At 43.8% G+C, this 23715-nt stretch overlaps 1 protein-coding gene and 1 pseudogene across 1 annotated transcript in view; both read left to right on the top strand.

The window, feature by feature from the left end:
- GLRX3 (glutaredoxin 3) overlaps positions 1-23715 on the top strand; it is a 33377-nt gene that overhangs the window by 4927 nt on the left and 4735 nt on the right. Inside the window, exons 2-8 of the mRNA XM_047702041.1 lie at positions 2169-2277; positions 11317-11391; positions 12150-12351; positions 17641-17813; positions 18032-18093; positions 20378-20435; positions 22089-22141. Coding sequence (XP_047557997.1) covers positions 2169-2277; positions 11317-11391; positions 12150-12351; positions 17641-17813; positions 18032-18093; positions 20378-20435; positions 22089-22141 — 732 coding nt within the window. The remainder of the gene's footprint in view (positions 1-2168; positions 2278-11316; positions 11392-12149; positions 12352-17640; positions 17814-18031; positions 18094-20377; positions 20436-22088; positions 22142-23715) is intronic.
- Positions 5413-5525, top strand: LOC125085391 (uncharacterized; annotated as a pseudogene).

Consider the following 23715-nt stretch of genomic DNA (forward strand, 5'->3'; position numbering starts at 1 on the left):
GTGGATCAGGGACCCACGGCACGTCCTTTCCAGCCTTGCGTGGATCTTTCGCGCTTTCCTCTTGCGAGCCCCTGGGCAGCTCTCCTTTCCTCCTCACCGCTGTCTATGACTGCAGGCCCCCATTTTCCTTTGTTTCAGCAAATGACCTTGCTTCCTGCCTGGGAAAACCAGACTTCAGGAGCATCTCCCCAACTCTCCTCCTACTCCTCCCCCGCCCAACATCTAACATTTATTTGTAGCTTTACCCATTCTTGATTCCTTCACTCCTGACCCAGAGGAGGCTGTCCCTTCCCTCATGGTGAATTTTCTGCTCTTATATTTCCCTTCTCTTGCCACCCCCAGAGAGCTTGTATCCTCAGCCTCTCTAGCATCTTCATCCTTCCCTCCCCACCTGGACTACACCCTATGAAACAAACATGAAGATTTTCTTGCATTAAAGGAAAAAAGCAAATCCCTTGATCCTTTCTTTCCCTCTGCCTAGCACTCTCTCTGTTTACAGGCAGCTTTCTTCGAGTGCAGATTTCTAGCAGCCGACAGCGTCTTCTCCGTTCAGTCGCTGCCTGCCCTAGTCTGGCCGGCTGGCCTGGATGGTTGTCACTCCTTGGTTCTCGACATCCTTTTCTTGACTTTGGGGAGGCCTTGTAACCTTGCTCTGCTTTTTAGGCTCCATTCTCTGGTCTACTGCCTGGGTTCCTTTTCCTCCATCTGTCAACTTACTGTCCATTAAGTCCAGAGGCTCTGACCTCTGTCTTTTATCCTCTCGTGTAGGAGAGGTGCCAGCTCTATTCTTGATTTCCAAATCCGTCTGTGGGTAAAGCACAGAGTTCTTTTCTGTGCTCTGGACCATCGCTAACAGCTCCCCACGCAGGTGTCCTTTCCTCTCAGGCCGGCAAGCTTCTATACGTGATGAGTGGCTCCTGCCACCAGGCGCCATCAGTCACTGAGCCAGAAGCTAGGAGTCTCTAGGCGTGCTTCCAAGGTCACCAGATCCTGCCCCTCCTAACTCTCCCCCAGGACCTCCCTTTGCTTCTGCTCACAGGCGCTGGGTGGGGGCTCCTGCTTCTTGAAGCTGTGTTGTTCTCCTGGTTTTACGGTTTGCCACTCCTTTTCTTGCCCACAGGTTAGTTGTCCTTAGTTCCTTTCTCTGGATAACGTATTTTTCAATGTGTTTTCTTGCCGATTTTTCAGGTTTTTTTTTGGTTGGGGATGGTTATAACTTGTACTTAGAATCCTATAGAAGGGGTTTTCAGTTCAATATGAAGATAGACTTGAAGGATAGCTTAGCCAAGACTGTTTTATATGAAAATAGTTGATAAGTACACGCTGAGATGCCCAAGAACTTAGTCAATAATTTATTAATCCACTGTTCTGTTCATACCATCAATTTTTAGAAAATCTTTTGTGGTAGAATATAAAAAAAGCCCGTCTTTGTGAAAATTAGTTCCATTTTTTCCCTTGTTCTCTGCCTGTGTGCCTTGCATTTTCAACATTTTATTCCTGTTCCTATGGTCACAGTTAGACACTGGCATCACCGTACTGTGCTTAAAAATTGAATGCTGCATAGTGACTGTGCACATGCGGCCATTTGTCACCGACGGGCGCCTTGGCTGCCGCAGTCTAGTTTTCACCTTTCCTAAGGGTCTGAAAACACAATTGATTTATTTGACTATTAGTTGAGATGGATGAAATATTTAGAACCACTTCATATGAGCTAAATTTTCACTCAAGAAATATCATTAACTTGAAAATTCATCTAAAAGATTGCCAAGATGTTGCAAGCCTTGTATTCCAGTCTGTGTTTAATATGATAGAATTCCAGCAGTAGAAAAACAGTTCAGGCACTTCTTGTAAAGGTTGTTTTAGTAATAGAATTTAACCTGTGTCAGTATTTCCTTATTTCTAAAGATACTGTAACTTTATTATTATTTTTTTAAGATTTTATTTATTTATTTGACAGAGAGCGATCACAAGTAGTCAGAGAGGCAGGCAGAGAGAGAGAGAGAGAGAGAGAGGGAAGCAGGCTCCCTGCTGAGCAGAGAGCCTGATGCGGGGCTCGATCCCAGGACCCTGAGATCATGACCTACGCCGAAGGCAGCGGCTTAACCCACTGAGCCACCCAGGCGCCCTGATACTGTAACTTTAAAACATTGTATTTTGTTGATTTACAGGTCCCTCCTTGTGGTCCATTTCTGGGCGCCATGGGCCCCACAGTGTGCTCAGATGAACGACGTGATGGCAGAGTTAGCCAAAGAACAGCCTCGAGTTTCATTTGTGAAGGTATTATGTTTGTGGCGCCGCTCTTATGAGGCAGACTGCATTTTATCAACACAAGGGAGGAGGGATGTGAAATGTTTATAATTGCTGTTAGTTTATAATTGTTTATAATTGCTGTTAGTGTTCTTTTTGCAGTAGATTATTATTATTATTATTATTTTAAAGGTTTATTAAGTGAAGATCTAGAAAAAGTACTTAAAAGCAAGGGGATCTTGACAGGGTTGCCTGCAGTAGATTATTCTTAAAAATCTTAAAATCGTTTTGCATTTCTCAAGTACCAAGTATTGTGACCATCAGCACACTTTCCCTGACACGTGTGTGGCGGGAGGACAGAGCCGGTGAATTGCACAGGGGCAGTGGGGGTGTTTTCCCGCAGAAGCAGCCGCATCGTTCACTGTGGATCATTGTGCTTTGAGTATAGTAACAATATGAACGGAGCTTGCTTCCTTGAAGCGCAGGGTGTGATGTGGGAAGCCAGTGAAGGGAGGGTGTGGGGGCCGGGGCCAGGGGCAGGAAGAGTCACTGTCTGCGATCGGTACATGCAGACCCACGCGCAGACCCACGCGCAGACCCACGCGCAGACCCACGCGCAGACCCACGCGCAGACCCACGCGCAGACCCACGCGCAGACCCACGCGCAGACCCACGGAGAAACGGAGAGCTTTTCTCAGCTGTTCAGGACGCGGAGGAGAAAAGAACGCAGCATCTCCCCGCCACGCCTTGTTTCCCCAGCTTCGCACACTCTGCATCCCTGGTTTGCCTCTTGTGGGGGCGCGGGAGGTGGTCGAGGCCGTGGAGCAGCTCACTTGCTTGACCACATTTCGTGCCGTCATTCAGGGCTTGGTCTTGGCTGAGGCAGCAAAGCCCAAATAGGAGTCAGGAGTCTTAGAAATGAAGTTTTGGGAAGGAGGCACACCCTGTATTCAAGAGCTGGAATCCTTAGGATTTAAAGAAACAAAAAGTACCAAATCCTTATTTTTTAAAACCAGAATTAGTGAGTTGAGAGCACAGGTTGACAGGTATACCCATATATGGGGCTAAAAGTGGTATCTTCTGCATTTTTCGCTTTTCATGGAAACTGAAAACAGAATTCTGACAGGCTAATTCATCTGTGTAACAGGCGATGTAATTTTCAGGCAATTTCTATACAGGTAAGTGTGCTTGGACTAGGTTTTGCAGTTAGATGTCTCAGAATCAGAACAGCGTGAAAGGTATGCAGTGAGAACGCTCCCCCATTTCTTCCCTGTCAGCCCTGGTGTCCCACCCTATAAAGAAGGAACTACTTAAATTAATTTTGCATGAATCTTTTCAGTGTTTTTTATGAAGATAGAGCAAATATAGATGTAATAGTTAGCTTTTTAAAATTTAAGGACTTATTTAAAATTCCAATGCAATGTGTAATGTAACCTTAGAAGGCAACCCTAAAATGTTCAATATAAATACTAGACATTAAAACTGCGTGTTTGGTCAGCGATAAAAGATGACGATTACCAGTGAAATGAATGATTAAACATTTCAATCATAAGATTAATCAAGATGATGGTAATTGTTGCATGTCTGGCTTTATGTGTATAATGTTACTGGTTAGGTAGCACATTGTTCTTGGTTGCCATCTGAATGATTTATTTAAAGCGACTATAGAATTCCTTCTCACATTGGTACCACACTTGGCAGTGAGATTTTAAGTTGTTGAAGTGCTTAAGTGTCTGAGTAAGCCAGGGGTTGGGAAGTCCTTATCTGTCGGGGACACCTGAACCTGAGTGCACCTGCTCTTCATGGGAAGGCTGACAGCACGAGGTGGGTAGTTCTCCCAGGAGGCGTTGCTTTCTGGAAATTCACTCTGTGGAGTTGTTTCGCTTTTCTTTCTTCCTTTCCTTTTTTTTTTTTTTTTTTTAAATTTTATTTTTTTTAGGATTTTATTTATTTTTAGAAAGAGAGCACGTGAGTGGAGGGGGAGCTGCGTTGGGTGGAGGGGGGGTCTGTGGGAAGAATCTCAAAATCTCAAGAGACTTGGCACTGAGCATGGAGCCTGACACAGGGCTCCACCTCACAGCCCTGAGATCATGACCCGAACTGAAGCCAAGAGTTGGATGTTCAAGCAACTGAGTCACCCAGGCATCCCAATAGTGTTTCTTTTAAATGGTAAAAATAATTTGCATGGAGTTTGTAAGGTAGGTGATTTAAATGTTGAGCAAATAAGTGAAATATTTGAGAGATGTGTTGGTATGCCTCAGTAAGAGAGGATGCAGTGCATTTAAGAGAGCTCACTTTTGTTAGTGAGAGCTCTTGAGCCGTCTCGGGTGGGGAACCCATGTTCTGCCGCCTCTGTCTTTTAATTTGACTTTTTAGTTTTTTTTTTTCTCTTTTTTTTCTTTTTAAAGATACTGTTAGAGAGTGAGAGAGAGTGCACGAGCTCTGTGGTGGGGGGCGTGGCATAGGGAGAAGGAGAAGCAGACTCCCCACTGAGCAGGGAGCCTGACGTGGGACTTGATCCCAGGACCCTGAGATCATGATTGAGCCAAAGGCAGGCGCCTAACTGACTGAGCCACCCAGGTTCCCCTAGTCTGGCATTTTTGACTTGTGAATTATAGAGATCAGTTGATTGCTTAACTTACGTTTACAAAATCATTGTATTAGGTGATCTTAAACATGATGTTTCAAAGAGTTTGAGTATGAAGTTTTGTGACCATAAGTAGTTTCTTGCTTTGTGGATGATGGAAAAGCAATACCTGAGAAAAGCGAGCGTGCATTTTGGCCTGGGTGCCCTGCTCACTGGAACAGGTTGTTGAAAGGCAGGACCTGTATAGGTTTACTGGAGCTGAATGAGCACGCTTTTGCTTGTACTGATGGTCAGTGGCGGAGGGCTCCCATGCTCCTCGGCACCGTGCGGTGTGTCCTCTCCTGCCCTGGCCACCCTGTCTAGACCTCCCTGAGGCTCTGGGCCCCAGGCGGAGGGTTACCCGCATCCAAGGGCTTAGAGGAGATCGACGAGTTACTTGTACAGCTGAAAGTCTTATTGAAAACTTAACATTTCTTCAGAATAAAATTAAATGGCGAATTAAAATGTTACATGCCTTTGCTTTTCAAATTATGTAAAGTCAGCTTGTTGGCACTTTAGCTTTAACTAAAATGAGAAGAATCGCTTCTCGGCCTTTTGGCTAAGATCAAGTGTAGTATCTGTTCTTATCAGTTTAACTAAAATGGGAAAACACATTTATCATTTAATCACTTGTTTGGGAGATAGAATCTTTCAAGATCTAGTGTCTGGTGGAGAGGTTGGAAGGAGGAAGAGAAGCACAAGGCTCCTTGTGATGGGAAAGCTGGGTACCACTAGTTCTGTTTGAGGTCCAGATCAAATTCATCTTTTTATAGGACTGGCCATTCATTTTTAACTTTACATTTGATTTTATTATGATTTAATTATTGAAATTTTATCCAATTTTTTAATTATTAAATTATCATTACTTTTTCTCCAAATTAAAGTTGTATGTTGTTACATACATGATGATTCAATTCAAATCCATTTTCTATGAGGTCTCCTGTGCACTCCTGTGGCTTTTCTTTCCTTCATCTCTGAACTTAGTCTGCGCCATAGTTAGAGACTCTTCTGTTTTTCCTGTTCTGTCATTTGATTTCCTGTTTAATTGGCTTTTTTTTTTTTTTTTTAAAGTGAGAGCACTTGGTGTGGAGTGAGGGAAGGAAGGGAGAGAGAGAATCCCAAGCAGACTTCATCCCCAGCCCAGAGCCTAAGATGGGACTTGATCTCACAAACCTGAGATCATGATCTGAGCGAAAATCAAGTGGGACGCCCAACCCTGACCTACCCAGATATCCTTTGTTTGTTCTTGGCTAGATGGTGGGATACTTGAAATAGAGACCTTTACCTTACCTTGTTTTCATTGCTTTCTTTGTGTAGGTGGCCCCCACCTTCTGTGTCACCCTCCGCACCCCTCTTCCAGCTTGATATTCTGATCTAGTTAGGCTATGGTATTCATTTTCCTTTATAATGCACTTTAGTACATACATTCTCAAAGTCAGGCTTATTTTCCGCCTGGTTGGTGAGGTTTGTACTACTGTGTTTCATTTAGTAATGATCTTGTTACACTGTACAGTACCTGCCGTACTTGAATTTTATTATGTGCATGGTCGCTTTAGGTATGATGGCGGAGGTATAGAGGGAGTTATATACTTAAATTAGCATTTTTTTATTTTCAGAAACTAAGACTTGTTTTGGTTTGATTTATCACTGAATATGCAAGCATCTTAAAATACAGTTCATAGTATTTAATTTCTAAGGGTTTATATAATCAGTACAGATGTTCTATATGGTTATAGAAATGTTTTATTCTAGGGACACCTGGGTGGCTCAGTGGGTTAAAAGCCTCTGTTTTCGGCTCAGGTCATGATCCCAGGGTCCTGGGATCGAGCCCCGCATCGGGTTCTCTGCTCAGTGGGGAGCCTGTTCCCCCTCTCTCTGCCTGCCTCTCTGCCTACCTCTCTGCCTACTTGTGATTTCTGTCAAATAAATAAATAAAATCTTAAAAATAAATGTTTTATTCTAAATGTCTGTACAATTAGCTTGTGTAAACAGACAATGTTGGGCAATCTCCAGAAGGGTACTAACCAGCTGTCTAGCTAGGTACCAGTTAGCCGAATTCCTGTTTTTCAGCACCAGAGAATACTGGTATAATAATAATAATAATAATAATAACGATGATGGCATTTTAGAGAACATATGTAGGATTCCATTTTGGGGGAACTCTTAAAAATGCCTCTCAGATAATTCAAGTAGAATTGCTAAATCTTAAAAATACCCCAATTTTTATTTATCCTATCTGGGTAATAAAAAAATAACAAATAATTGACAAAGTTTATTAGTTATTCCTGGGCTAAGTTTGGTAAAGGGCTTTTAAAAGCTACCAAAAACTTTGATTTATATATCTATCTGGACAAAGATTTTGAAAAATTTTCCTTTAGATCACATGTCACAAGATTTAGAAAGACGCCTCTTTATGTAGCTTAACAAAATGTCTCTGAAGGTCAGGTTTAATTGTTCGCAGCCTTGGGGATCAGGACTACCCTGGCCAGTGGTCAGTGCCATTGTAGGCTTAGCAGTAGCGACCAACATTTGTTCAGTATTGTGTTAGAATTTATTTATCTAACACTTATATATGCCACCATTACGCTAGTCACTGGGAGTACAGAACAGTACGACATCGAGTCACATGTAACCAAGGTAATTTCAGATAGTAGTAAGTTCTGAAAAGAAGGAAATAGGCCATTGAAGAGGAGGACTTGGGGGCAGGTGGGCACTTTATTTGGGTTGGGCTAGAGAGGTGTATCTCGTAAGGGAAAGCAGGAACGTGAAAAGGAGTTATTGGGAGAGCTGGGGATGAACTTTTAGACCGTACATCAGCAAGTGAGCACTGTTGGAGGGCCGACAGGAGGCTGGTGGAGCTAATGAAGGAGGAGAAGTTATGGCTAGAGGTTGGAGAGGTAGGGAACAGCTAGATGACCTTGTGGACACTGGAAGAGTTTGGGTATTATTCTGAGTGCAGTGGAAGTGACACACAATTGGATTTCTGTTAAGTTGACTCCTCCAGCTGTCCTGTGGGGAGTGGTTTGAAGTGGGGGAAGGAAGGATGCAGACTAGAAGCAAGTACACTCATTAGGAAGCTGTTTTCACAGGCCAGTGACCCTATGACTCTAGTGGAGAGGGATCATTGAAATGATGTGATGGTCTGATTTGGCTTATATTTTGGAGGGGAAACCCGGAGGACCTGTTGATAGAGTGGATGTCTGGTGAGGGAAATGGATTAATCAAAATTATCTCCTTTTTGATTTGATCATCTGGATGGGTTAAAGACATCAAGATGCCGTGGGGAGGAACAGGTTTAGTGGGAGACACCTAGTAGAGATCTGAGCGCAGATGTTGTGTGTATAGCTCGGAGGTGATGGGGGAAGGTCTGGCCTGGATACAACTTGGGCGTTGTTGCCATAATGGCGTTACTTAGAGCCACAGAGTTGCAGGAGACCACTGAGGGAAAATGAGGATAAATAGGAGAAGTGCACTCAGAACTAAGTCCTGGGATGTGCCAGCCATGTAGAGGTTGGCCAGATGTGAAGGAAGAAGCCAGAGAGACCATCTCAGAGTTCAGGAAAAAGAAACAATGGGAAGCCAAGTGAAGGCTTGGTGAGAAGGTGGGTGTGGTCACATGGATGATACTGCAAAGGCAGTAAAATGAGGACAGAGGATTTGCTGAAATGGCAGCATGGCCGTGTAGAGCAGAACTTGGCTCTGGAGCCATACTTGCCCTGCCCCACCACTCAAGAGTGTTGGAATCTTGGCTGACTTCTCTAACCTTGTTAAGTGCCAGGCTCTTCTGGAAGTTAGGTGTGATAACTTCCTAACAGTACAGCATCTGTTACTGTGCCTTGAGTACACAGAATGCACTTAGAACAGTGTCTGGCCTAGATTAGTCATAGATATTAACCATTACTGTCTTAGTGGTCTTCGGTGACCCCGGAGGGAGTGAATTCCCTACCTCTGGATTTCCCTTGCTGTGGTAACACCTCCCTGCCTCTCTTCACCCCACTCCACAGACATAAAGCAGACTTCAGGGGAAGGGTCCACCTTTGAGAGTCATGGTTCAGCAAACAAGTGGTTCCCACCAAAAGCATTCTGTCAGAGATTCCATTCTGGAGATGTTCATGTTTGGTGGATGCTCAAGTCATGTATAAATCCTGTCTTTGTAATTTCATCTTTCTGATTGATACAGTAGAGAAAGTGTACCACAATATAATGAATAAAGCATTGGTTTTATAGTCAAGCAAACTTGTGTTTGTTTCTTGGCTCTACTACTACTCATTAACCATGTGTCTTTGGACAAGTTACGTCTTTACGTAGCCACCATTACGTATTATACACCTTTCCAGGTTTTAATTTAGTAATTTAGGCCATTGTCTGCAAAGAGCTTGTCATGGTTTGTGGCGTTAGGCAGGCTTTCCAGGAAACATTGCTGTTACTGATGACCTTTGGTCTTTTCTGAATGCAGGTCAGTGTTCAATACTCTTTATTTTTATTGATAGAACTGTCATGTTGTTTTACATCCAGTAAAAATATTCCCAACGAATTTCAGTGTGCAAAGGTTTTAGAACTTCAGGTACCCTTGATATTCTGGGGAATGGGTTTGCCTTCAGTGGCACTGTTGGCCGGTACTCGGGGGAACTTGTCTGTCACCACTGCCTTACTAAGATGTCACCGCTGTCTTACTAAGATCGCATCTTCCTGGGAGCTGCTTTGCGAGAGGCGCATGTGGTGATCTTCCTGGCTTTAGGAATTTCAAAAGGATTGTTTGCTTTCTGGAAAAATTGTCATTAAGGAATACTGTTGGAAACCAGCAGGAACATGAGAAGAGGTCAACTTTTAGCCACAGAGAGGACTGTGTTTTTGAGTCCAGATGCTTCCTGGTCTGGTTTGGTTAAGACTATTATGTTGTGGGTTTCTTTTTTTTTTTTTTTTTTTTTTTTTTTCCTTCTCTTCTTAGTATTGCCCCTTTTTAAAATTTGTCTTATTTCGCGGTTAGAGTCCAGTAGTACCAAAGGTAGGGATAGTAACTGAGGCTAACCCAATGCCAAAGTGTGGTGGGCCCTCGAGAGTCTATTTGAAAGAAAGAAAATAATGAACCACCTTAATCATGGGCTTTTCTGTTCCTCTTTGGTCTGAGTGTGCAATTGTATGAAAGAAAACAACGCAGAAGTTGTAAAAACTTTGAGAAAGTATGTTCTAAATAGCTGTCTCCAAATGCTTTGTCTTCTCCTTGTTCATTTTTTCAGGTTTATTGGACAGTGGATATTGATTTAAAATGTATATAATTTTCACCTTAGTACACTTTGAAAAATGAAAGTAATTAAAAATATTGTTTCAAAAAGGTGTTTTAAAGAAAAAAAAATAAAGTAGGAAACGAGCACCCAAGAAATATATGAAATGGAGGGTAGGAAGCAAAGACAAACGACTCTGCCTCCCACTTACTGTCAGGCTTCATCTGGATAGATATATACTGGATTGGGGAAAGTGCTAGATAAAAATAGTGTTTTAAGCCCAGTGGAAATCTTTCATTCCTGGAAAAATACAGGATATATATTTTTAAATCTTTTAACAATATAATTTATCAATAAATTTTATTTCCTACAGGTATAATGTGAATACAGATTTTTATTGGTTTTAAAGAGTTTATATTAAATTGACAGTCCTATGAGGGAAGGATATAATATTATGTCTTGGTTTTTCTCAAAGTTTATGGTTTAGAAAGTCCTACATAAATAGCTTACAGGAATTGTGTTCTAATTACTTAGAGTTGAGTTATTAAGTATGTTTAAAATTCATATGTCAGATAGCACATCATATCTTGTTGAGGGGCCTCAAGGAGATTACCAAGCAGAATGCAGTCATTTATTTAAAATGTATTTAAATGTGTGAATAGACCCAGAAGCAAATAGCCTAGCAAGATATCTGCTTAGCATCCAGCAGCCTTGCAGGAGTTAACGGTAAAATTTATCAGACATCAATAGTTTATTGAAGAAATACTCCTTTTTGCTCCATAATTTGCAGAAGGCTACAGCTGTCAGTCGTGATGTGCCGCCTCTTGAAATCAGTCAGTAGAGCAAACAACAGGAGCCGCCGCGGGCAGAGGGCGAGCGCGGTAATCATGACACAACTGGGGTCAGTGATTTATGGATTCCAATATAGCAGGAGCTGCATATGATTGAGAATTTACTAGGTCACTAGTGCACCAAAAATTTTATTCACAGCCTCCAGGCATCTTTTGAAATGTGCAACAAAATAAAAACCTCTGAACCTGTTTTGACACTGCAGACTCAGTGATGACTCATTTAAATGTAAATGTGTCATAAACTTTCCTCCCCTACTCTTTAAAAACATCACCTACTCGAAGGGATGATGTGTGTGAAGCTGATTTACATATTGAAGTAGTAAAAAAAGGACCTTTTTATAATCAAGCTTTAAATTCTTTTATTTTAAAGTTGGAAGCTGAAGCTGTTCCTGAAGTATCTGAAAAATATGAAATTAGTTCTGTTCCCACCTTTCTGTTTTTCAAGGTAAGGATGAAGAAGGCACAAGAGATCCTGCATCTGTCGTGGGCCACGGGGCTCTGTCGTGGTCCCTTTACCCTCCCCCCCCCCCCCCCCCCCATCCCTGAACATTCAGCACTTGGTTGTTCCTGGCTTTGCCCTGTCTTCTCATAGTCTCCGTGTGTTTGCACTGATGCCGAAGCTTGGCCTGGGGATCCTGAAGAAGTGACATGGGCAGTCAGAGTTGGGGGTTCTAGACAGCAATCCAGATACTTGACTGTAGACCCAAAATGTTCCCTGAGTTGCGTAAAAGTTGGTTACTTAGGGCATGTGCCTGGGCGTAATGGAACATCTGGCTGGTCCTGGTTTGGTTAATGACTCTCTCAGGAAGAAGGTGCAAAGCTGTGCTTTAGGGCACCCTGGAGTGTTACCACGTCCCCCCCCCCCGCCCAATACCGCATTTATACTCAGTAATAGACTTGTCCCAGTGAGGGTGGGGAACTCTTTTCTGTTTTAGGTCAGACTCTGATCTGGTTTGAGTTTGAGGCATAGTGATGTTCCCCTAGTATGTTTACAAAAAGAGAAAAAAGAAGACAATTATGTATTTCTAAAATTGAGATGCATCTGACAGTTGGTAATCAGATTTTAAAAAACATACCTAATAATAGCGTTGATGCCTTTAAAAATTGGCTAGAGCTGTGAGTTCAGACTTGTTAAAATTTTGGATCTTAAAAGGGATGATGAAAGAATGCCACACATATTCTAAACGACTTTTTTAACTTCAGAATTCTCAGAAAATTGACCGATTAGATGGTGCACATGCCCCTGAGTTGACCAAAAAAGTTCAGCGACATGCATCTAGCGGCTCCTTCCCACCCAGTGGTAACGAGCGTCCTAAAGAAGATCTCAGCCTTCGCCTGAAGAAATTAACTCATGCCGCCCCTTGCATGTTGTTTATGAAAGGAACTCCTCAGGAGCCGCGCTGTGGTAAGAAGCTGCTTCCCCAAGGACACACACCGAACGGGTGCTTTACTGTGTGGGGCGCGGCCAGGTGCCCGTCTCTGTTCTGTCCGTTGCTCTTACACTCGTGTTGAGAAACCTTTAGAAAATCCGGAGAGTTGCAGTTCCCACTGGCATTCTGTCGTGTGGTGGTGAGAGTTAGTGTGCAGCAGACACAGAGAATGCTGGAACCCAGAGGCATCTTAGAAATCATCTGATTGAAGATTTTTGTTTAATTTACATAAATACCCAAAGAGGGGGAGGCCGTTCAGGTCACCTTGGAGCGGAGTTGGCATTAGGTTCCAGCCACCACATTGCTATCACCTGAGTGGGCTTTTTGTCTGTTCAGTTCATTTTGCTGTTAACAGTTTCCTGGCTTTCTTAGCAGTCTCTCTTGACTCATGTCATCCAGATTCAGCAGTTTAAAAATATGTAGAATTTTGGTGGCATTCCTGTCTCCCCTGTGCTTTTACCTTCCTTCTTGTCCCAGAGTCGAATTATGTGACTGCAGTGTTCACCTGTTGCTTATAGGTGCTAATAATGGAAAGATTCTGAATTCTGTGGCTTATAGTCACTCTTATTTTCTGTACATATATGCTTGTAATTTTGTCCTTAAGTGAGTTTTAAGAGTTGATTCGACCCCTCTGGTATTGGGTTTATGTCATTTTCTTTTTACTATGCCGAGTGCACCGTTATTATGCTTCATAATTGAGCATTTAATGCCCTTTGATGGTGCTGTTGAGATTCTGAGAGTGTTTGTTTCAACTGTACAGGAGGGAGTTTATTAAGATATGCAGCAGTAAAATAGAATGTGCTACTGATCCAATTACTGCGTGTCCAGTGTGACTTTATAAAAACAACCTAGCTTCCAGTGTAAATTTAATTGTAAGTTCTTCCCTATATGGTTAGCAAATTACATATTAGATTATGAAAGTCTAGTTTTAAAAATAAAGTTTCATCTTGAGACCTGTCTTAAAAAGGTAAAGAAGTGGTTCCTTTTTCCTCTCAGTTCTACTTGAAAAATGTCCTTGCTACTATTACATATCAGGTAATGCCTGCTATTTATATGTTGAAAAACCTCGCTTCTAGGGGTGCCTGGGTGGCTCAGTGGGTTAAAGCCTCTGCCTCCAGCTCAGGTCATGATCCCAGGGTCCTGGGATCGAGCCCTGCATCGGGCTCTCTGCTCAGTGGGGAGCCTGCTTCCCCCTCTCTCTCTGCCTGCCTCTCTGACTACTTGTGATCTCTGTCTGTCAAATAAATAAATAAAATCTTAAAAAAAAAAAGAAAAAAGAAAATCTTCATTTCTACTAGAATTAACCCCAGATAGCAACAGCCGGCCTCTGTTGTGCTGCTTTGTTTTTAGTAGTGGTTGCAATTGGTTTACTTTCTCTCATCAGGCTGGAAAAACATTTCTGATACTTTCTGTGGTGACCTGAGAACAGGGGCTTACAACACGAGTGTGATGGGTTTTATTCAGTGCCTTCCTTGCGTCCTAAACCGCAGGTGACTGCTGTCAGATGCGGATGAGCCCGTGGGACGGGTTCTACCCTGTAAGCCTGCAGTAAAACCCATAGAGTACTCTCTTCTTGGGATTGGCAAAGGAGCATTCTCTCACGCCTTTCTGAGTGAGAGCCTGAGAGGATGGGCAGGTGGTAAAAGTGCAGCTTGGGAAGGGGTGCTAAGCAGGGGGGAGGTGGTGTGGCAGGAAGCGTGGTGGCCAGATGTCACTGCAGGTGAGCTGCATCCTGACACCACCTTATGCTCCTGCCCTGGTGATGTAGGTACAGGTCAGTAACCCTCCCTGAGCCCTCAGTCCTTCCTTCGCAGGTATTGGGGTTGGAGCCAGTCTTGGAGATCCTTTTCAGATCAGATGTTGTATGATTATTCAAGTAAGTTAGAATTACGCTTAGAGATAGTCATTTTCCTGCTTACCTTTTTATTAGACTTAATGTATAATGTTTTTCTAGCCATTTGTATATTAACTGCCTGACATTTAGAACACTATAAATAAGGTAGAATAAAAAAGAAGCTTTATAACATGTCAGAACAATCTGAAAAACACAGTATTATAGACATTTAGATAATAAAAGATGTAATTAAGGAATTTGAAAGAAATTTTTAGATATATATGATTTACCAGTTACAGTTTCATTCCAAACAAGTACTTGTTTTATTTTTTATAATTTCTTAAAAACATTTTATCTATTTTGGAGAGAGAGAGAGATTGATTGATTGGCGGGGGGGAGGGGCTTGGAGCCCGCCATCAGACCAGATGCCACGACCCCAAGGTCATAATCAGATCCCACATCATGAGCTGGATACTAACCTGACCAAGCCCCCCCAGCACTCCTGTTCTTTATCATTTTCAGAATTACATTTTTAACAGGATTCTCTGTTTCCTAATGTCTTGATTTCTGTAACAGTATGGCTTTCTGTCAGATGTAGTAAATATGTGACATCGGGTAAACAGATCATTTTAGAATGTAGGTATTCTTTAAAAAAAAATCTACTTAAGGATCAGGTAGAAGGGATTTTTTGCTGTGACTGCCCTGCCACTTCCTTCAGTGATGCGCCTCTGGCCCCGTTTTCCCCCTTCTCTGTGCCCGCGACACAACTGTCTGCATTTCAGGCTGTTCTCTTACAGAGGAGCACCTTGACTTCCACCGTCTTCCTTTCTGAGCTGCTTAGGGGAGAAGGGGTTTGCTCTTGTGTTGGCACGTCGGAGACGGAGGGTAGCCAGAGCCTCCTTTATAGAAGCAGCAGCCGTTTGTGCTTATGAACGCGCCTGGCTGGTATTTCCATGTTTCGTGCAGGATTCCCGCGGAAGGCCCTGCCGTCGGTAGCGCCCAGGACTCCCTGGGTCCCGTTGTGGAGTAGGGCTGTGGTGAGTTTTGAGGAGCTGGCCCCCACCTTGCTTTCAATTAATCAAAAACCATTAGTGAGTAACATTAAATTTTTTCTCAAGGAAGCCCTGAAAGCCATTTCAGGGTCTGCCGTGGAGCCCGCTGGCTCTCAGCCCGACCCTTGCACACTTTACACCCTGTCTCCATCGCTTTTCCTTTTGGGCTCTACCGGCAGAAAAGTGTATTCGTGTGTTATGAGCCTGGCGCGTTGATAGGGTGTCTGTCGTTGAAGAATTAGATTATCCTTATTCTGTATTCCTCAGGAGGACAGGAGAGAGAGGGCGCTCATGTTTTAGGCAGATTTTCAAGAAGCACTGAGATGTCCGTCTTTTTAAACAGAATGTTAAATCCTCGAACATGCCGGTTAATTAAGTTATTTGGGAATTCTTGTATTCATTTCAGGTAACAAAACTTTTAGCAAAGCACAGGATATTTGAACCACGGGAAAGACATTTCTTCTGCAGGAAAATTCTCCCTTAGTGTGGTTTTCTTTTTCAATCATACATAAACAGTGTAGGTTCAGAAGTGGGTTTTAGGGTTTTACTGGGACTGCATAGTGCTGGCCTGGCCCAGGTCGGTGCACTGTTCATGCCTCCTGTTGTGAATACAGACGACTGCGGACTGAAGCACTGGTTGTGCGGCAGCTAAATGTGGTTTTCCCTTTTGTAAATATTTCTATGGCATGCGTGCTTTTTTCTTAAAAAAAAAAAAAAGTGTGTAAATATTGTGTTATTGGTAGGAAGCCTTCTCACTATTTTATCCTTAAGCATAACATTTCCAGTCTGCTACTTTAACCCTTAAAAATGAAACATTACCCATCAATCTTTCTAGTCTGCATGTAATTGCCTAAAGCTAAAATGAAGCTTTTCCTCAGCCAGTTACAGTAGAAATGAGTTAATATATTGGCAACAGAATAACCATCAGCAATCAGCCGTTAGCTGTTTACTAATGAACTCCCAGATGAATGAAAAAAATTTCAGAATCAGTGTTTTACTTCAGGCTGTACATGAACTTAACACTTGAGTTGGAGGAACAGCAACTTATATGCTGTACAAATAAATACCAGTGCTTCATCTCAATAAACTGTAGATCTGGAAGATGTCTGGAGCTCAGTAAAACATCCAGATTTTAAGAGTAAAAGTGTTTTTGCATGACAGCAGGGGATGCCTAATTTTGTAATTAATCTTATACCGAATTTTATGATTTGATTTTATTTCAAAAGGCTGATGTTGTGAAATCCTGCAGAAATTTTGCCCCTGAAGAAATTTTGCCCCGGAAGAACAGGTCATTTTCTAGTGAATTATGACTGTGTTTGAAAAGAAGGATGGAAAGTGAGAGGAGTGATACAAAGTATTGAAAAACAATTGGGAAGAATTGGCTTATGGAAAGAAAAATATCCTCTTTTCAGATAAGACTAATAGATTTATAAAAGACTGATATTCACACTCTCTTCAGTGCTAATGTCATAATCAGAAAATGATGTCAAAAAAGTACAGGACAAAAATGTGTCACAAAAGTATAATAAAATCATGGAACATAAGATTGTCACTACAGTGCAGTAAAAAAAAAAAATCACATTACATACTTTAGGGAATGTAAGTAGTTTTAAAAAAGAGACTGTCAGGTTACGGTACCAGATGAGGAAGAACACTGTCAGTCTGTTGACAGTGCCTATATAACAACAGAGAAGACAGGTTTGAAATTCAATGTACCAGTTTCAACTGAAAGAACACATTCCTCCTTGACTTTTAATTTATTCTATTAGAGATGGCAAAAGACAGAGAAGAGCTGCACCGGGCACACAGACCTAGTACAAGGCACTAGAAACCAAACAGTTGGGTTTCCAGTCTGTGTGCACAATGAGTGGCTAATGATGGCTGCTGTGGGGCTTTTCCTCCATCCAGTGGAGATTCGTAGAGATTCACACAGTGGGCAGAGCTGGGAGGGATGGTCTGGGGCATCCAGGTCCATCCTCTGATTGATGGGGAAGTGCAGGGAGGGGAGGGAGCTGGTGCAGGGCTCAACTGTTTGTCTCCCTGCTGGACTGAGCAGGTGCCAGGGCTTTCTGGCTAGAATTGTTTCTCCTACAACAAAAAATGTGCCTAATAGTAAGAGGAACATCGATAAATATGCACAGACTTTTAAACTCACACGTGTGCTTTACACTAAGCCATACTGGAGCACGTGATACAGTTCAAGGTCAGATGAGTGGTTTTTGGAATTCATTTTTCTCTTTATGTGCCGCATAGGCATGCTGATTAAGTCGTGGGTGAGGCAGCAGACTCTGGTCAGTAGCTGATGTGTGCTGTGAAGCAATATGAAATCATGGGTATGAGAAAGAAGCTAAGTTCTTGATTTTCTTTTTCCTATGCAGGTTTCAGCAAGCAGATGGTGGAAATCCTTAACAAACATAATATTCAGTTTAGCAGTTTTGATATCTTCTCAGATGAAGAAGTTCGTCAGGGCCTCAAAACCTATTCCAACTGGCCCACCTATCCCCAGCTCTATGTTTCTGGAGAGCTCATAGGAGGACTTGACATCATTAAGGTTAGAACCGAGAAGTCTGTATTTTGTGAAGAATTTTCATTTAGAGCTCACTTTTCTAAGTGTAGTAATCAATCTAGAATATAAATTAATTCTGCATTTACAAAAATGAATCTGGGATATGTGAAGTATTTCTGATGAATTGATTGATACTCTGTATTAGCAAAGAGATTTATGTTGTGGTGAATGTTTTCTTAAATTTAGATGTGGGTTTATTTCAGGAGCTGGAAGCATCTGACGAATTAGATACAATTTGCCCCAAAGCTCCGAAACTAGAGGAAAGGTAAGTATTTTAAAAGTTTCAAATAGTCTGCTGTTTAGTACCTTAAAAATATTTCTTAATTCGTGGTTTTTGCATTGCTCCTTCCACATAGAAATCAGGGATTTGTTTTTGTGCGCCAAGGTCATAATTGTGTTGCTTGCAGTCAGATTAGCCATGCAAACTTGGGAAGGTCTCATTTGCAATGGAGAAAGTTTTACACGAAATTAATGATTAGGTGGAGGATATTCTTTGTTTTTATAGAAACATCACTGTTTCAGTGGAACAACTCAGTTTTTCTCTGGGTTTTGGAGCTGGGATCCAGCAGTCCTGGTCCTTAGGTAGCAGTCCCTGCTCGTGGCATTGTCAGGGCACTGAGCGCGAAGGGTGCCGATGTGAGGAGCGCAGGCTTTGTGTGTGGTGCGTGTGTAAACACTTCAGTTTCACACTGCCTTTCTAACCACGAGAACTTAGAACTCAAGGAGATTTGGGAGCCGTAAAATTGGTCTTTGTTTTACGAAGGATCTCAATCAGCTTTTAAAGATTTTGTCTTATGGAAATTTTGGACTTTGGCCTGTAGGGAGGCTTAAAGGGATTTTTATTGTAATAAATTTGAATTAATGTAGAGATTTAAAGAAGAATTTTATTTTGAAATACATCAGTGTATCAGCCATTCATAGTTTGGGCTTGAGTCTGTAAGGTGAAACTTCCTCTTCTAATTTTCTTGCTATTGAGCATTTTGAGAATTTCTAAAATTGTTTATAATAGCACCTCACTTATCTGTCCTTGATTAATAAATAGTATCCTATATATGTCAAACTGACCTGTAAGTGCCACATTTTCTCAAATGATTTGTACCCTTTCTTGCCTTTTTGATAGGACGGTGATGCTCCTAGTCCCTTTGTGGTCTGCGTCCCCAGTTGTCTTCTTCGGGGGGAGGGGCAGAGGGAGAGAGAATCTCAAGTAGGCTCCACACCCAATGCAGAGCCTGATGCGGGGCTCGATCTCACAACCCTGAGATCATGAACTGAGCGAAATCAAGAGTCAGATGCTCAACCGACTGAGTCGCCCGGGCGTGCCCCCAGTTGCGTTCTTTGTCGTACCCCTGGGCGGCTCGTAGAGGTGCTGCAGCCTCCGATGTCCTCTGTGCTTGCTGTGTGCTTGTGTCTGCTTTCCGCCCGTCCTTCTCTGTACACTGTACAGGTACACTGTAGCTGTCATTTGTGTCCCTGTCTTCATCACACCTGCTCTCTCTTCCTGACGTGCCATGTCTGTTTCCTGTGGCTCAGACACCGAAATTGAACCAGCCAGAGTCACAGAGAGGTTGTACAGGGACGTGTATTTGTTGTGCTTGGAGTGATCCCTTGAAGGACCGCCAGAGTGCAGAGCCGGAGCCCGAGCTCTCGGGTCTGGTGACGTCTCTGCGTGTGGGACGGAGGGACACGTTTGGGTTTCCTGGATCCAGATTGTTGTGTTACTGTTGGTGATGGATGGTGATCAGCGCCGTATTCCTTAGTTCTTTTCGGAGAGTCAGCCCAGAGTACTCTCTCCGAAGTGAGTGTGACCTGGCTGTGAGCGTGAGTTGTGTGCTTCGTTTGTGATCACTTTGTTCCCTGAGCGGGGTGAGCTGTGAGTGACCCAGGGCACTGGTGGGAGGAGGAGCCAGTGACCTGACCACCGCGGGGCTCAGAGGGTCTCCAGCAGCCCCTTCTCATGACGCAGAGTGTCCCGAGCCGGCTGACTGGACCTTAGGCTAGACACAGACAGCTGGGCTCCTGGCAACAAGTGAGGGCGCGGGGTGTGAAAGCCGGCAGGCCGGGGACACAGACTTAGGGTGGGGGCACTGGACTTGAGCAGCTGGTGCTGCCCGGTGTCGCAGCCCTTGGCACTTCCCCTGCTGCTGTGACCTTGCAGGCACTGGGGAGTATGGAGCTGTGTGCGGCCTCGCAGTGGAGCAGGGAGCACACAGGATCTGGTTTTGGAAGTGGTGGGTGGGCTCCGTGTATGGCCCCTTCTTGAACAATTCCTTATTGAGTTGGTTATTATTATTTTGTTAGTGCTGTGAGTTGATGGGCTTGAATTGCAACTCGAAGGAACATTCATTGCCTTAAAAGCCATATTGTGTTTTATGGTGGCTCAGGGAGAGAAGAAATAAAGGAAAATGTCAATGCATTTGCTTGTTTAATGCCTCTCAGAGCTGTGAACCATCATCCTGCCGTCCTTCAAGTGTGCATGGTACTCTGAAGCGGAGCAAAAGTGGTGTTTAATAATTGAGCTGAGCCATTTTATATCAATTTTCTCTCTTTAGGCTCAAAGTACTGACAAATAAAGCTTCTGTGATGCTCTTTATGAAAGGAAACAAACAGGTAAAGAACTAAAAAATGGTTTTATTTGTAATTTCTTTTGATGTTAACATTTGCAACAAGGGGACACTTAAATCTTTTTTCCTAGCTGTGGCTAATGAAGCTGTAGTGGCATCAGGAAGTTACCAGGCCTTAACTGGTGCTTATGGAGATCAAATAAAGTAATCTGCATTTTGCCTGACTTCATCATCAGCATCTCCGTGGGGTGCATCTCTTTCTGCTGCCAAACTTGGCCAACACTGTTCACCCTGTCCTGGTTCTGTTAGCTGCTGTCCCGGCACCTTGTAGGCCGTGGGCTGGTGTAGTGGGCTCTCTGGTCCCAGTACTTCCCGAGTACAGGGAGCCTCGTAGCTCCTGGGGTGCACAGCCCTAGATCACCCTTGAAGAAGTGAGCACTGGAGGAATAAGCCCCGCGGCATCGTGGGTGGTGAGCGCCGTTGGGTGAATGAGTGAAACGGTTCAGTGGTTCTTGTTCCCAACGGGCTGCTTCCCGGAGCTGTTTGGATGACGATACGTGGCCGCTGGGCGTCATTTTGAACATCAAGGTTGAGAGACCGCTCCCGCCGACAGCTGGAGCAAAACTGATGGTCATCTGTGTTTGGACTGGAAGCGAGCTCTCCAGACACTGGGCTCTGCTACCTTCCTTTATTCTCAACCAGTTGCGGAGGTGGGCAGAGGGGGACAGTGCGGTCTGTTTCGGAGCTGGGGAGGCTAAAGCCCCGAGAGGCGAGGCTGACGGAACAGAGAAACGCGCATTTGCGTTCCCTGCGGCGCAGGCGCTGCCCAGGTGTGTCGGCCGCCCGCGTAAGCTCCCCGGGCGCCACTGCCCCGGGTGTACATGGACGGGGTGCCTCCGGGGTCATTGAGAATGAGGTTGTGATAGCTAGTGTGAGAGTCAACATACAGTGGAACCAACTAGTTAACGTAACTAGTCAGTGTAACTGTTACAGTGAAGGTAGCGACTGGGAAGCTGGTAGTAAAGGTTTCCACATCCTGGGGTCACTAGGGTAGGACCTACATTCTTTGAGTGGTTCACTGATTTCATTAAAACAAAATAGAGGAAGTTAATACTTCTCAGGATAAAGTTACCGTTTTATATTTTCTTGGTGATTATTTAAAGCAGATATTTATTCTCAGAATTCTCCAGTGTTTTCTGGAAGCCTGGCTGGTGTTGATCTATTTTGGAAGCAGAATCATTTGTGCTGTTAAGAAGTTTATGTGAGGCCTCGTTGTTCCATGGGATTGCTGGGATTTGGGGCCTGACAGGAACCATGTCGCAGCGCCATAACCTCAAAAAAAAAAGTCAGTACTCTCTAAAGATAAATTTTAAAAAATGGGAGTGACTGTGTAGTTGGGAATGGGAAGATATGATCCTCATCATTGCAGAAAGGTTAGGTGAGTTGAGGTCATCTGTTGAGAGTGAAATGGAGAGGGAGTCAAACTGCAGAGCGTCGAGGCTCCACTCAGGAAGGTTTGACCATAGAGCTTGTCAGGTTCCAGGACACGTGTCATCCCCGATGGTCAGAGCCTGTATGCGCTGGGGCGTGTCCATGCCACCCTGGTGACCGACCTACCATGGGACCACACCAGTGTGCTGCATAGAAAATGTAATACATCTTTACTCATTTCTTTCTTTTTTTCTTTTTTTGCATTTAGGAAGCAAAGTGTGGATTCAGCAAACAGATTCTGGAAATACTAAATAGTACTGGGTACGTAAATCTTGGTTTCAAATGGTGTGTTTAAGAAGTTCCAACTTTTTGGGGCGCCTGGGTGTCTCAGTGGGTTAAGCCTCTGCGTTTGGCTCAGGTCATGGTCTCAGGGTCCTGGGGTTGAACCCCACATTGGGCTCTCTGCTCAGCGGGGAGCCTGCTTCCCCTTTCTCTCTGCCTGCCTCTCTGTTTGTGATCTCTCTGTCAAATAAATAAATAAGATCTTTAAAAAAAAAAAAAAAAAAGAAATTCCAACTTTTCAGTTCTGCCACTGATGCCTCTTATTGTTACATCTGTAGCTGTTTCCTTTATCTTTGCTACAGTGTCCTGTGAATGACGCAACTGAGACCACAGTAGGGTTTCCTGGCCAGTGTCAGCCAGTTGGTAAATAAAGGAGCTTCTTAGAAGGCGATCATTAAAGTTACCATTTGTCTACTTTCCCAGAAGAAAGTCCTTAACATGCGTAAAGATATTTTAGGGAAAGTGTATCAGAGGTTTTTAATTTTCCTTAAAATTACTCTCATTTCTAAACAGTTTATGAAACGGCTGGGGCATCTGCGGAGGTCGTTAGGTGCATCTGAGAAGTGGGGAAAGTTAAATGGCTGTGTTCATGCTTTTTGATCTGCTCAGCGGCGATGCTGACAGTTAAGAAAACTGCATTGATTTTTCTGCTTAAAAACAAAACCACTTGTTTGGAGATGTTTCACCCATGTTCTGTGGAGTTTATCAAATGTTTTGGCTTTTTAAAAAATTTCTTTTCTCATTCTAGCTTCTTTTTAATATTATAAGTATTCTAGCCATAGCTTTAAACAGATTAACGAAACCTATGAAGCTATGGGGAAGGTAATCTCTGAAATATGTAGATAGTCATGGGCAGAGTTGAAAGTAGTCAGTTACAACTCTAGGGACATAAAAAGCTAAATGACTGATTTCTTCACAAGAAGATTGTGACAATCTGCAGAGGAGAGTCTAGTGTCTTGTCTTGCTCTGGCCTGCCCCTTCCTCACTGCCCGTGGACGTCGGAGAGGCTGGCTGGGTTCTGGTCATCATTTCTTTGTCTTCCTTCTGTCATAGCTCCCTGGCATGGTACGCTGAGTCCACCTGTCCCTCGTGACGGTGTGTCCCCTCGGGGTGTCCCTCCACAAGGCTGTGAGGCCAGAGCGCCGCAGTGCCGGGCCGTGGCGGCCCGTGTGTCTGGTGCAGGGCCTCCAGAACGTCGCCTTCTGCCCCTCCCGTCTGTCTGATGTTTGGGTTTGCCAGCCCGGCTGCCCCAGAGCAGAGGGGCTTCTTCAGGGATAGAGTCCTCCCAGCTGCAGACCTGGGATGCGCGGGCCGGGAGCCTGTCTGGCTCTTTAGCTCGACCAGACTGATGGCGCTGAGAGCCGTCGGTCCGGAGAACGAGCTGCTGGCTTTGTGTTCCGGCGCCTCCACTCTGACGCCTTCCCTCCACTGGCCCAGCGACACGTCTTGAGAGGCTGTGTGCCAAGTGTCCACCGCATCTCTGTACAAGAACTTTCAGGAGATGCATTGGCCATTATGGCTACACACACACGCACGCGCGGGCCCAGTACCTC

Source organism: Lutra lutra, chromosome 14, assembly GCF_902655055.1.
Source record: "Lutra lutra chromosome 14, mLutLut1.2, whole genome shotgun sequence".
Lineage (NCBI taxonomy): Eukaryota > Metazoa > Chordata > Mammalia > Carnivora > Mustelidae > Lutra > Lutra lutra.